The sequence below is a fragment of the Salmo salar genome, chromosome 08 (assembly GCF_965601325.2).
Source record: "Salmo salar chromosome 08, fSalSal1, whole genome shotgun sequence".
NCBI classification, from domain to species: domain Eukaryota; kingdom Metazoa; phylum Chordata; class Actinopteri; order Salmoniformes; family Salmonidae; genus Salmo; species Salmo salar.
This window is the reverse complement of record NC_138298.1, coordinates 30,572,501-30,587,500: the sequence shown is the minus strand read 5'-3', so window position 1 is coordinate 30,587,500 and position 15,000 is coordinate 30,572,501. Positions and strand designations below refer to the sequence as shown.

At 43.9% G+C, this 15,000-nt stretch overlaps 1 protein-coding gene across 1 annotated transcript in view; it reads right to left on the bottom strand.

Moving 5' to 3' along the window:
* Positions 1-8,985, bottom strand: part of LOC106592107 (neuronal acetylcholine receptor subunit non-alpha-3) — a 35,407-nt gene extending 26,422 nt beyond the window's left edge. Inside the window, exon 1 of the mRNA XM_082978580.1 lies at positions 8,343-8,985. Coding sequence (XP_082834706.1) covers positions 8,343-8,406 — 64 coding nt within the window. The 5' untranslated portion in view covers positions 8,407-8,985. The remainder of the gene's footprint in view (positions 1-8,342) is intronic.
* Positions 8,986-15,000: the final 6,015 nt, after the last annotated feature.

Below are 15,000 nucleotides of genomic sequence, written 5' to 3'. Positions count from 1 at the left end.
TGTGCCAGTATAGCTGTTGTTATTGTAGCATTGTGTGCTAGTATAGCTGGTGTTATTGTAGCATTATGTGCCAGTATAGCTGTTGTTATTGTAGCATTGTGTGCTAGTATAGCTGGTGTTATTGTAGCATTATGTGCCAGTATAGCTGTTGTTATTGTAGCATTGTGTGCTAGTATAGCTGGTGTTATTGTAGCATTGTGTGCTAGTATAGCTGGTGTTATTGTAGCATTGTGTGCCAGTATAGCTGGTGTTATTGTAGCATTGTGTGCTAGTATAGCTGGTGTTATTGTAGCATTGTGTGCCAGTATAGCTGGTGTTATTGTTGCATTGTGTGCTAGTATAGCTGGTGTTATTGTAGCATTATGTGCCAGTATAGCTGTTGTTATTGTAGCATTGTGTGCTAGTATAGCTGGTGTTATTGTAGCATTGTGTGCTAGTATTGTCACGGGTGTCGTAGGTTAGAGACCAAGGCGCAGCGGGTTGCGTGCTCATCATTATTTTATTTATAGGTGAACACGAAAAAACAATAAACAAAGAACGACAGTACGACAGTTTCGCAGGCTATACACAGCAGTGCAAAAACAATCTCCCACAAAGGGACAGGTGGAAAACAGGCTCCCTAAGTATGACACTCAATCAGAAACAACGATGTACAGCTGTTCCTGATTGAGAGCCACACCAGGCCAACAAGGAAATACACAACATAGAAACCCTAGAATACAAAACAAGAACATAAACCAAAAACCCCGGAACACATAAATCCAACACCCCTCTACATACACACACACACCCCGAACCATATAAAACAAATACCCCTCTACCTAAATACATAGCCCAAACCACATGAAACAAACACCCCCTGCCACGTCCTGACCAAACTATAATAACAAATAACCCCTATTACTGGTCAGGACATGACAGTACCCCCCCCCCCCAAAGGTGCAGACCCTGGATGCACCTCACACAAATAACCAAAAATGACCCCCCAAAAATAAATCCCAAATCTAAAGGGAGGGAAGGGAGGGTGGCTGCCGTCACCGACGGCTCCTGTGCTACACCCTCCCTCCCCAAACCTCCTACAGTGGAGGTGGCTTAGGCTCAGGCCTTAATCCCCTACCGGACCAAACCACCCCCACTGCATACCTCTGCCTGAGGCCAGTCACTGAAGACCCTGGACTGTGCTCTAGGAGCTCTGGACTGTAGGCCGACTCACTCGGTTCCGGACTGTGGGCCGTCTCACTCGGTGCCGGACTGTAGGCCGACTCACTCGGTTCCGGACTGTAGGCAGTCTCACTCGGTGCCGGACAGTAGGCCGTCTCACTCGGTGCCGGACTGTGGGCCGTCTCACTCGGTGCCGGACAGTAGGCCGTCTCACTCGGTGCCGGACTGTAGGCCGTCTCACTCGGTGCCGGACAGTAGGCCGTCTCACTCGGTGCCGGACTGTAGGCCGTCTCACTCGGTGCCTGACTGTAGGCCGTCTCACTCGGTGCCGGACTGTAGGCCGTCTCACTCGGTGCCGGACCGTAGGCCGTCTCACTCGGTGCCTGACTGTAGGCCGTCTCACTCGGTGCCGGACTAGACACTGTTACCGGACACTCTGGACGAGGTACTGTTGCCGGACACTCTGGACGAGGTACTGTTGCCGGACACTCTGGACGAGGTACTGTTGCCGGACACTCTGGACGAGGTACTGTTGCCGGACACTCTGGACGAGGTAGTGTTGCCGGACACTCTGGACGAGGTAGTGTTGCCGGACACTCTGGACGAGGTACTGTTGCCGGACACTCTGGACGAGGTACTGTTGCCGGACACTCTGGACGAGGTACTGTTGCCGGACACTCTGGACGAGGTACTGTTGCCGGACACTCTGGACGAGATACTGTTGCCGGACACTCTGGACGAGATACTGTTGCCGGACACTCTGGACGAGGTACTGGGCTGACGCACTGGAAGCCTAATGCGTGGGGCTGGTAGTGGAGGTACCAGACTGGGGACACGCACCTCAAGGCTAGTGCGAGGAGCGGGAACAGGACATACTGGACTGGGCTGATGCACTGGAAGCCTGGTGCGTGGGGCTGGTACTGGAGGTATCAGACTGGAGACACGTACTTCATGGCTAGTGCGAGGAGCGGGATACACTGGACCGTAGAGGCGCACTGGCGGTCTCGAGCGCAGGACTGGCACCGCCCGTACTGGCTGAGCGCCCACTTCCCCCTGGCAAATGCGGGGTGCTGGCACTGTGCACACCGGCCTGAAAATACTTGGCCTCGCCACAGTATGCATTACCCCTAAGCACGGGACCTGTCCAGTCATATGTTGCCTAAAAAAAGCACGGGGATTTGGCTTGGGGCTTAATCCTCGCCCAGCCAAACTACCCGTGTGCCCCCCCCCCAAAAAAAATGATTGTGGCTGCCTCTCGGGCTCTCTTAACCCCTCCATAGCACTGGAAATGCTCATCCTCATCTCCGCCCATGTCCATCCTTCTTCCTCGTGCTCCTTACTCCGCTGCTTGGTCCATTTGTGGTGGGAGATTCTGTCACGGGTGTTGTAGGTTAGAGACCAAGGCGCAGCGGGTTGCGTGCTCATCATTATTTTATTTATAGGTGAACACGAAAAAACAATAAACAAAGAACGACAGTACGACAGTTTCGCAGGCTATACACAGCAGTGCAAAAACAATCTCCCACAAAGGGACAGGTGGAAAACAGGCTCCCTAAGTATGACACTCAATCAGAAACAACGATGTACAGCTGTTCCTGATTGAGAGCCACACCAGGCCAACAAAGAAATACACAACATAGAAACCCTAGAATACAAAACAAGAACATAAACCAAAAACCCCGGAACACATAAATCCAACACCCCTCTACATACACACACACACCCCGAACCATATAAAACAAATACCCCTCTACCTAAATACATAGCCCAAACCACATGAAACAAACACCCCCTGCCACGTCCTGACCAAACTATAATAACAAATAACCCCTTATACTGGTCAGGACGTGACAAGTATAGCTGGTGTTATTGTAGCATTGTGTGCTAGTATAGCTGTTCCTATTGTAGCATTGTGTTCTAATAGCTGGTGTTATTGTAGCATTGGGCGGCAAGTAGCCTAGTGGTTAGAGCATTGGGCCAGTAACCGAAAGGTTGCTAGATCGAATTCCCGAGCTGACAAGGTAAAAATCTGTCATGCTGCCCCCAAACAAGGCAGTTATCCCACTGTTCCTAGGCCGTCATTGTAAATAATAATTTGTTCTTAACTGACTTGCCTAGTTAAATAAAGGTTCAATTAAAAAAATTGTGTGCTAGTATAGCTGGTCTTATTGTAGCATTGTGTGCTAGTATAGCTGGTGTTATTGTAGCATTGTGTGCTAGTATAGCTGGTGTTATTGTAGCATTGTGTGCTAGTATAGCTGGTGTTATTATAGCATTGTGTGCTAGTATAGCTGGTGTTATTGTAGCATTGTGTGCCAGTATAGCTGGTGTTATTGTAGCATTGTGTGCTAGTATAGCTGGTGTTATTGTAGCATTGTGTGCTAATAGCTGGTGTTGCTTAGTTTCTCCATATTGTTACTATTGTGTTATTACTTATATTACTGTCAGTAATAACTAGCCAGTATTTTCGATGATCTATTTGTTATCCGTTTCATACAGTCCTCTGTTATTGCCTGTTACTATGTAATAGCCTGCCATTCACTGTGGCAGTGTATTTCTACAGTCCTCTGTTATTACCTGTTACTATGTAATAGCCTACCATTCACTGTGGCAGTGTATTTCTACAGTCCTCTGTTATTGCCTGTTACTATGTAATAGCCTACCATTCACTGTGGCAGTGTATTTCTACAGTCCTCTGCTATTGCCTGTTACTATGTAATAGCCTACCATTCACTGTGGCAGTGTATTTCTACAGTCCTCTGTTATTGCCTGTTACTATGTAATAGCCTGCCATTCACTGTGGCAGTGTATTTCTACAGTCCTCTGTTATTGCTACTACCTATTTCTATTGTCTTCTTCCAATATTATATCCTTTACATGTTTGTTGCAGTAATTGTATTTATCATACCTTCATTCCATGTTTCTATTCTGTTTTAGACCATTCCCATCTGTGATAGGTCAATAAAGTCCTCTGTTGGGAATAGTCTGGAGGTTGTCTTGTCTCTGTAATAGGAGATGGGAATCAGTAAAGTCCTCTGTTGGGAATAGTCTGGAGGTTGTCTTGTCTCTGTAATAGGAGATGGGAATCAGTAAAGTCCTCTGTTGGGAATAGTCTGGAGGTTGTCTTGTCTCTGTAATAGGAGGTGGGAATCAGTAAAGTCCTCTGTTGGTAATAGTCTGGAGGTTGTCTTGTCTCTGTAATAGGAGATGGGAATCAGTAAAGTCCTCTGTTGGGAATAGTCTGGAGGTTGTCTTGTCTCTGTATTAGGAGATGGGAATCAGTAAAGCTACAGTCCAGCTTATTCTGGAGCTTCTACCTCACGGTGTGTGTGTGTGTGTGTGTGTGTGTGTGTCTGTGTGTGTGTGTGTGTGTGTGTGTGTGTGTGTGTGTGTGTGTGTGTGTGTGTGTGTGTGTGTGTGTGTGTGTGTGTGTGTGTGTGTGTGTGACGTGTGAGTGCGTGCATGTGAGTGTGTGTGTGTGTATATGTGTGTGTGTGTGTTCTTGAATACCTGACTGTTATTGCTTTGCATTGCATCATATATCAACGTCTAGATGTGAAATCCGATGTTGAATCTACAGTCTCTTACCGGCTAGACTTTGTTTGACTGAGACTTTGTGTGTGTTTGTGTTGGGGGGGGGGGGGTATAATTGGTACGGCCGCATGACCCTGGCACCATCCGCTCACAATAGAGCCATGACGGTCCCTACCACCGAGAGGGGAGATGGAAACAATGTTTGCGCCCCATATTGGCACCCTATTCCCTACATAGTACACTACTTTGAACAGAGCCTTATGCCACCCTATTCCCTACATAGTACACTACTCTGAACAGAGCCTTATTTATGCCACCCTATTCCCTACATAGTACACTACTCTGAACAGAGCCTTATTTATGCCACCCTATTCCCTACATAGTACACTACTCTGAACAGAGCCTTATTTATGCCACCCTATTCCCTACATAGTACACTACTCTGAACAGAGCCTTATTTATGCCACCCTATTCCCTACATAGTACACTACTCTGAACAGAGCCTTATGCCACCCTATTCCCTACATAGTACACTACTTTGAACAGAGCCTTATGCCACCCTATTCCCTACATAGTACACTACTTTGAACAGAGCCTTATGGGGCGATACAGGGAATAGGGTGTCATTTTGGAGGCGATCAATGCGCTGGAGAAGTGAACAGTTAGAAACACTGCTACATGTCAGTGTGAGAAGTCATGAACCCTTCCACACCGAGGCTCATTGCAAAACTCATCTTCTCCCAGTTGCAATTAGGTGAATGGGTTTTGTCACCTTATGCAGTGAAACTGCTGATGTGGGACATTGTGGACACAAAACGGCAGCCATGTATCACCCAGGTGGGCCATTGCAGTGTTGAACTTAAGTTAGAATTAAGCTCTGACTAGGTAAAAAGTTACTCCTACAACAAACATAGGATCAGCTCTCTTCCCCCCCCCAAACCCTAACCTTTAACCATTACGGAGGACATACAAGTAACATGAATAGAATCCCACCACCCGCTACAAACACATGTAATAACCCTGATACAACATTTACATGAAAGAAGTGTTACAAAGAGTCTAGAGGTCCTTAAAGGGGAAATCAGCAGTTGGAACAACAACAAAGTGTTTTCCCCGCCCCTGTTCTGTAAATATCTACGGAGATAGATGGGAGGGTTTGAGGGTAGCTGAGGAGTGGGACTGACAAAGCTCAGGATCGATAATAGTTATGACTGAAAACACTATGTATACCTGATGTCTGAGTATTATCTATATGCTGGATGGGCCCAAACCGATAGGGATGGGCTGGAAAAATGTAAACACTCTCATATTCATGAACAGAGCTATGGACGCAAAGACTGACCGTCCATGACATCACAATCATAGATAGAATACATTTCCTTTTGTTAACAAACATTGGAGTAGAACAAGCTTATATTGTGGGTTCCAACATTAGAATTCTTCAAGAATCAATGGGTACATATCAATCATTTATTCCAAAGATGGATGTCAGAACTGCCCCTTTAATAAGAGAATCTCTGGGTTTGTAAAGTGAGGAAATAGCCTCAGCACTGTGAGTATACAAAAGGTCGGTCTGCTACAATGTAAAACAGGAGAGTTCAGCACCATGGACAATGACTGTAACTGTGAGCATACAAAAGGTCAGTCTGCTACGGTGTAAAACACACACACACAGACGGTCTCCAGATATAAACCTTTGACCTCTAGGTATACTCAAACTCTCCGTCTCAACTGTTGTTTACCCAAAATGCAAAGGGGAAAGGACCCCAGAGGAATGTAACACTTTTCAAAAAGATTAACCCTGTCCCTCATCTCTCATCCTCCCTCAAGGTGTGTGTGTGTGTGTGTGTGTGTGTGTGTGTGTGTGTGTGTGTGTGTGTGTGTGTGTGTGTGTGTGTGTGTGTGTGTGTGTGTGTGTGTGTGTGTGTGTGTGTGCACATTGTGCCAGACAGGTTGTGCTGTTTCCTAGCAGCATACTGTATCTGGGGTCAGATTGTTATTTGACTCCTGGTGGTTCGAGGTCAGGTGTTTGGCACAGAAAGCTGATCTTAGAACAGCACTGGGGGCCAGCTGCTCACACACGGACACACACACAGGTACACACAGGTACACACACACACGGACACACACACAGGTATACACAGGTACACACACACACATGGACACACACAAGTACACACAGGTACACACACACATGGAGACACACACACAGGTACACACAGGTACACACACACACATGGACACACACACAGGTACACACACACAGGTACACACAGGCTGGACACACACGCATGGACACACACACAGGTACACACAGGTACCACACAGGTCACACACACAGGTACACACACGCATGGACACACACACTTAAGGACACACACACAGGTACACACACACACACACACACACACGTGGCTGTGTTGACAATGAGGATTTATATCTGGTTGATGCAGTGACTCCACTTCCCGGATTAGAGTGGTGTAAAGGCTCGGGAGGTAGCAGATTCACACACACACACACACACACACACACACACACACACACACACACACACACACACACACACACACACACACACACACACACAGGCTGTGTTGACAGTGAGGATTTATATCTGGTTGATGCAGCGACTCCACTTCCCGGATTAGAGTGGTGTAAAGGCTCGGGAGGTAGCAGATTCACACAGACACACACACACACGCACACACAAGCGCACACAAACAGTGACACACACAGTGACACACACACCCTCAACCATACTCTATCTATCTGTTACTGTGTGTTACAATCTATCATATCCCATCTATCTGTTACTGTGTGTTACAATCTATCATATCCCATCTATCTGTTACTGTGTGTTACAATATATCATATCCCATCTATCTGTTACTGTGTGTTACAATATATCATATCCCATCTATCTATTACTGTGTGTTACAATCTATCATATTCTATATATCTATTACCGTGTGTAACACAGTCTACTACACTATGGAAGAACGATAGATAACACTTTCACAGCTAACGCTGAGTGGACTAAACAGAGAAGTGAACTGAACCGAGCCCTCTATATTGTCACATGGGCCTGACATAAACTATGCAGACAAAGTGTAGTACAGGCTTTATGTAACGCATGGTTTGAGTCAAGCAACACAACAGTAGGTTGACTAATTTTTAACTTAGGATCGGCAACAGCTGTAGCCGCCTTTGTAATTGTTTATTTGTTTGTTTGTTTACTCCCATTGAACAATCAATGATATTGTCTTATGTTTTGTATTCAAGGGGGACGAGTCCTTTACTCGACCCGGGGAGGGCGCTACACACCCACCCGTTAAATAAATCATTTTCTGCAGCTGTATAGCCTACATTTCCTTCACTTGATCTAACTGATAAACCGAACGGTTTATTGGCACTGCATTGGTGGGAGAGAATGGGACGGTTTGTCTAGCGGTTCTGTGTCCCGTTTGAAATCAAATCAATAGGCCTATCTGATCATGGACATTTGGAAGTGGACCCTGCGGCAGGCTGAACGTCAGGCTGGCTATATAGAACAACAATACATTCATAGAGAACTATTAACTCAACCCGCTGTATATTAGTCTCTGCAGTTTCTGTAGCATTGATTATTCCGTATCTCTTATGCCTACCTTCAATAGTGGCATCGCCGACCGAGAACCACAACAGCCACAACACTGCGACCGCAAACTTCATGCTTCCTCTTCGCTCGGCTCCAGTTACCCGTTCTCGTTCTAGTCGTCTTCAAGGTGCGTTATATCATCTCCTGCCTACACAAATCCGTCCGTATCACTTTGCACGGGAACAGTAATCAGTCGGTCCGTAGCCTAGACTAGTATAACAACGGGACGTGCTTTGCCCGCTTCGGAACGATGTAACGATTAAATTATGAAGGACGGACAGGGCAGAAAACGACGCTGTTGTTTCTCCATTATGTCCGACAACAACTGTTTTACAGCGGCAGGACTTCTTATTTCTGGGTTTCCCCCAAGGGTTTCAATTTGTGTCCCAGTGTGGACGCTCGAGCAAGCCGACCGGGTGCACGCGCTCAAAATCCGGTGTTCGGTAGGGGGGCTGGCCCAGCGGCAGATGAGGGAGGAGAGACGGCGGAATGTGATGCTGGGCTGGATGGAGACAGGGGTGCGCGTGGCGTATGTGTGTTCTATAATAACGGAGGAATATGGCGGTACCGGGGTAGAATGGAGGTCCTACTCCTCCTGGGTAGACTATCACGGACCACCCTAAATTACAACATTCAGTAGCCAACAAAAGTTGTGTAGGATTCATTATTTATGATGTATCTATGAATGTAATTTACAGCCTAATTGTAGGCTACACATTTTACAAAACCATCCAATCCCTTCAGGAATCACCAGTCACATTTGAATGAGAAATGGCCCAGGACCACCAGCGACCTAAAGGGGCCACTGACACACATGCACACGCTCAAGCTCACTCACATGCACACGTGGTGTTACAAGCAGTGAGAATCCCCATGGCAGTAAATCCCCAGTCACTGTGACTCCTCACCATTAGGCTACAGTATAGACTATTTACAGGATCTCTCAAAGCACCATTAGGCTACAGTATAGACTATTTACAGGACCTCTCAAAGCACCATTAGGCTACAGTATAGACTATTTACAGGACTTCTCAAAGCACCATTAGGCTACAGTATAGACTATTTACAGGATCTCTCAAAGCACCATTAGGCTACAGTATAGACTATTTACAGGACTTCTCAAAGCACCATTAGGCTACAGTATAGACTATTTACAGGACTTCTCAAAGCACCATTAGGCTACAGTATAGACTATTTACAGGACCTCTCAAAGCACCATTAGGCTACAGTATAGACTATTTACAGGACTTCTCAAAGCACCATTAGGCTACAGTATAGACTATTTACAGGACCTCTCAAAGCACCATTAGGCTACAGTATAGACTATTTACAGGACTTCTCAAAGCACCATTAGGCTACAGTATAGACTATTTACAGGACTTCTCAAAGCACCATTAGGCTACAGTATAGACTATTTACAGGACCTCTCAAAGCACCATTAGGCTACAGTATAGACTATTTACAGGATCTCTCAAAGCACCATTAGGCTACAGTATAGACTATTTACAGGACCTCTCAAAGCACCATTAGGCTACAGTATAGACTATTTACAGGACTTCTCAAAGCACCATTAGGCTACAGTATAGACTATTTACAGGACTTCTCAAAGCACCATTAGGCTACAGTATAGACTATTTACAGGATCTCTCAAAGCACCATTAGGCTACAGTATAGACTATTTACAGGACTTCTCAAAGCACCATTAGGCTACAGTATAGACTATTTACAGGATCTCTCAAAGCACCATTAGGCTACAGTATAGACTATTTACAGGACTTCTCAAAGCACCATTAGGCTACAGTATAGACTATTTACAGGATCTCTCAAAGCACCATTAGGCTACAGTATAGACTATTTACAGGACTTCTCAAAGCACCATTAGGCTACAGTATAGACTATTTACAGGATCTCTCAAAGCACCATTAGGCTACAGTATAGACTATTTACAGGACTTCTCAAAGCACCATTAGGCTACAGTATATACTATCTACAGGATCTCTCAAAGCACCATTAGGCTACAGTATAGACTATTTACAGGACTTCTCAAAGCACCATTAGGCTACAGTATAGACTATTTACAGGATCTCTCAAAGCACCATTAGGCTACAGTATAGACTATTTACAGGATCTCTCAAAGCACCATTAGGCTACAGTATAGACTATTTACAGGATCTCTCAAAGCACCATTAGGCTACAGTATAGACTATTTACAGGATCTCTCAAAGCACCATTAGGCTACAGTATAGACTATTTACAGGACTTCTCAAAGCACCATTAGGCTACAGTATAGACTATTTACAGGATCTCTCAAAGCACCATTAGGCTACAGTATAGACTATTTACAGGACTTCTCAAAGCACCATTAGGCTACAGTATAGACTATTTACAGGACTTCTCAAAGCACCATTAGGCTACAGTATAGACTATTTACAGGATCTCTCAAAGCACCATTAGGCTACAGTATAGACTATTTACAGGACCTCTCAAAGCACCGTTCGGCTACAGCAGAGTCATATATACACTACTTTTCAAAGTTTGGGGTCACTTAGAAATGTCCTTGTTTTTGAAAGAAAAGCACATTTTTTGCCCATTAAAATAACATCAAGTTGATCAGAAATACAGTGTAGACATTGTTAATGTTGTAAATGACTACTGTAGCTGGAAACGCCAGATTTTTTATGGAACATCTACATAGACTTACAGAGTCCCATTATCAGCAACCATCATTCCTGTGTTCCAATGGCACGTTGTGTTAGCTAATCCAAGTTTATCATTTTAAAAGGCTAATTGATCATTAGAAAACCCTTTTGTAATTATGTTAGCACAGCTGAAAACTTTTGTGCTAATTAAAGAAGCAATTAAACTGGCCTTCTTTAGACTAGTTGAGTATCTGGAGCATAGGCATTTGTGGGTTCAATTACAGGCTCAAAATGGCCAGAAACAAAGACCTTTCTTCCGAAACTCGTCAGTCTATTCTTGTTCTGAGAAATGAAGGCTATTCCATGCGAGAAATTGCCAAGAAACTGAAGATCTCGTACAACGCTGTGTACTACTCCCTTCACAGAACAGCACAAACTGTCTCTAACCAGAATAGGAAGAGATGTGGGAGGCCCCGGTGCACAACTGAGCAAGAGGACAAGTACATTAGAGTGTCTAGTTTGAGAAACAGAAGCCTCACAAGTCCTCAACTGGCAGCTTCATTAAACAGTACCCACAAAACACCAGTCTCAACGTCAACAGGGAAGGCACTTAACCCTAATTGCTCCAGGGGCTCCGTTGATAATGGCTAACACCGGCCGTGCCCCCACTCTCCGAGAGTGTCTCAGGGTAAATACTTATACAGCATGAAACAGGAGAAATACAAGCACCCACATTATTATTAGCTCTTACGTCAACTTAACATCTGCTGAATGTTACCAGTAACATGGACAGGAACATAGCTGGTCAGGGGCCAGGGTTTGGACAGATTTGGTGATGGATGCACAGGTCACATGGACCATACCTCCACTATTCAGTGGGACCGTGTTCCCATCTCAACTGGTTTTACTGGCACACCTAAAGTACCATTAACTGTATAGATGGTCTAGCTACTCTAAACTGTATTGGATTCCCCCCCAGTTAGATGACTGCACATTCTCTGAGAAACCACAGCACACAGGAGATAATGAGCAGATAATGGCCATTTACCGTACAGCACCTCTCTGTAAAGTGGATTAAGTACAGGGGATATCCATCCAGGGTGTTTACATACAGACAGTGGAAAATGATGTTCTCATGTTCTGTTCCCTCTCCTGTTGTATTCTGTTCTCTTCATGCATTGGTTGGTGGACTTCCAGACTTGTGGAATTAGTATACTGTAAATGGAATGTTAGCAGTGAGTAGATTGTTCAAGGGCAATAATGTCAGTAGTGAGTAGAATGTTGACGGTAAATAGAATTGTGTGCGGTGGGTAGAATCACTCGAATGCGTGCTGGATGTCAACAACAACAGAATGTTTGGTTTACGTACAATGTTCAATGTAAATATAACTTTTGCTATGGATAAAATGCATGCCAGCTGCAACAACAACAGAATGTTAGATTTGAGTAGAATTCTTATTGTAAATAGAATGTTGTGCTATGGATAGAATGTATGCTGGATGTCAACAACAACAGAATGTTAGATTTGAGTAGAATTCTCATATTAAATAGAATGTTGTGCTATGGATAGAATGTATGCTGGATGTCAACAACAACAGAATGTTAGATTTGAGTAGAATTCTCATATTAAATAGAATGTTGTGCTATGGATAGAATGTATGCTGGATGTCAACAACAACAGAATGTTAGATTTGAGTAGAATTCTCATATTAAATAGAATCTTGTGCTATGGATAGAATGAACGCTGGATGTCAACAACAACACACTGTTAGCTCAACTGCAGTGAAAAGTAGAATGCTATCTGTCTGGTACATTAGCTACATGGAGAGAGTTAGCAGTATAGTGAATCTGTAAGCTACAGTGCGTAGCTAAGAGGAGGAGGGAGTTATTCCCGCTTCATTGGGTCCATGTTTAATTCATTCTGGCTATTAAAGGGAGTCGTAAACAACGCATGCTGGGCCGATGAAGTAAATCTCTCTCTCTATCATTCCCATCTCTCTCTCTCTATATATCTCTCTTACTCCATCTCTCACTCCATCTCTCGCACCATCTTTCTCTCTCACTCTCTTTCTCTCTCTCTCTCTCTATCTCCATCTGCTAATTAAGAGTGGGCTAAAAGCAGTTGTGGGTAACAGCAAGGGGTACCACTCTACACACACACACACACACACACACACACACACACACACACACACACACACACACACACACACACACACACACACACACACACACACACACACACCACACACACACACACACACACGCGCACACACACACACACACACACACAATAATGAAAATCAAACACTCTCGTGAGGACAATTTAACTCTTTGGATCGTGTCAACATGGACGTTTCTACTGGACCACAGTTCTCATCAGTCATCAAACACAGTCTAACTCAAACACCGGATCACTGTGTTGAAGCTGAGAGACCCTGCCCTGAGGGAACACAGCCCTCTCCCCCAACACACACAAACAACTCAGTTCATGTGCTGAAAAAAGTTATGGGCTGTTGTCAATTCAATAATTGATTTGGAATGAATCTCTGGAATGTAAATGGATATGTCATTGATGAACCCTGGTCTGGTCTGTCTGTCAGTATTAAATACTGTCAGGTCTGGTCTGGTCTGTCTGTCTGTATTAAATACTGTCTGGGATGGAATGGGATGGGATGGGCTAGATATATAGATAGCTGTAATCATATAAACTGTTGCTCTCTCACTGCTGTTAAGAGCCTGGTAGAGGGTAACTTTAGCTGAGTCAGCACTCTCTCTCTCTCTCTCACACACACACACACACACACACACACAGAGAGAGAGAGACACACAGACACAAACTATCTTAATGGGCACCTTATTCCCTATGGCCGGGTTCCCCAACTGGCGGCCCCACAGGCGAATTTGGCCCATAGCAGATGTTATTTGGCCCGCCAATACTTTAAAAACACCAGCAAATCTGCTCCAAGTTATTTACATTTTGGACCTCTGTTTCAAAGTATTCCCACGGATAATAGAGAGACGTGTGATTGGATACAAATGCAAGCAAGGTTTGAAATGATTATGTTTTAGTCAGTTTGCAGTCTACAAATGATTTGTAATTATGTTCTGGCCCCCTGACCGTCCCCTGAAGAAGAAATCATGACTGAATCTAGTTAAAGATCTCAGCCCTATGGAATGCACTACTTCTGACCAGGGCAATATTATCATTTCATTATTACCATGTTAATATTACCATGTTATAATTATCATGTTATTATCATCGGGTTATTATTATCGGGTTATTATTATCGGGTTATTAATATCGGGTTATTAATATCATGTTATTATCATCGGGTTATTATTACCGTGTTGTTAATATCATGTTATTAATGTAAGGCTATTATTACCATGTTGTTATTACCATGTTGTCATGATCATTTTATTATGATCATGTTGTTATCATGATGTTATTATTACCATGTTATTATCATGAGGTTATTATTATCATGTTATTATCATGAGGTTATTATTATCATGTTATTAATATCATGTTATTATCATCGGGTTATTATTACCGTGTTGTTAATATCATGTTATTAATGTAAGGCTATTATTACCATGTTGTTATTACCATGTTGTCATGATCATTTTATTATGATCATGTTGTTATCATGATGTTATTATTACCATGTTATTATCATGAGGTTATTATTATCATGTTATTAATATCATGTTATTACATATCATGCTCTATTAATATCATGTTATTATCATGCTGCCGGTTATTATCACCATGTGATTATTAGCATGTTATTAATATCATGTTATTAATATCATGTTATTATTATCATGTTTTTCATCCTGCTGTACATCTTCCTGGTATTTGAAAAATTAGCTGTATTCACGCACCCACACACCCACCCACCCACACACACACACACCCACCCACACACCCACCCACACACCCACACACACACACACCCACACACCCACACACACACACACACACACAAATCCCATAGTGCTTTCACATCTGCGTGATGTCCA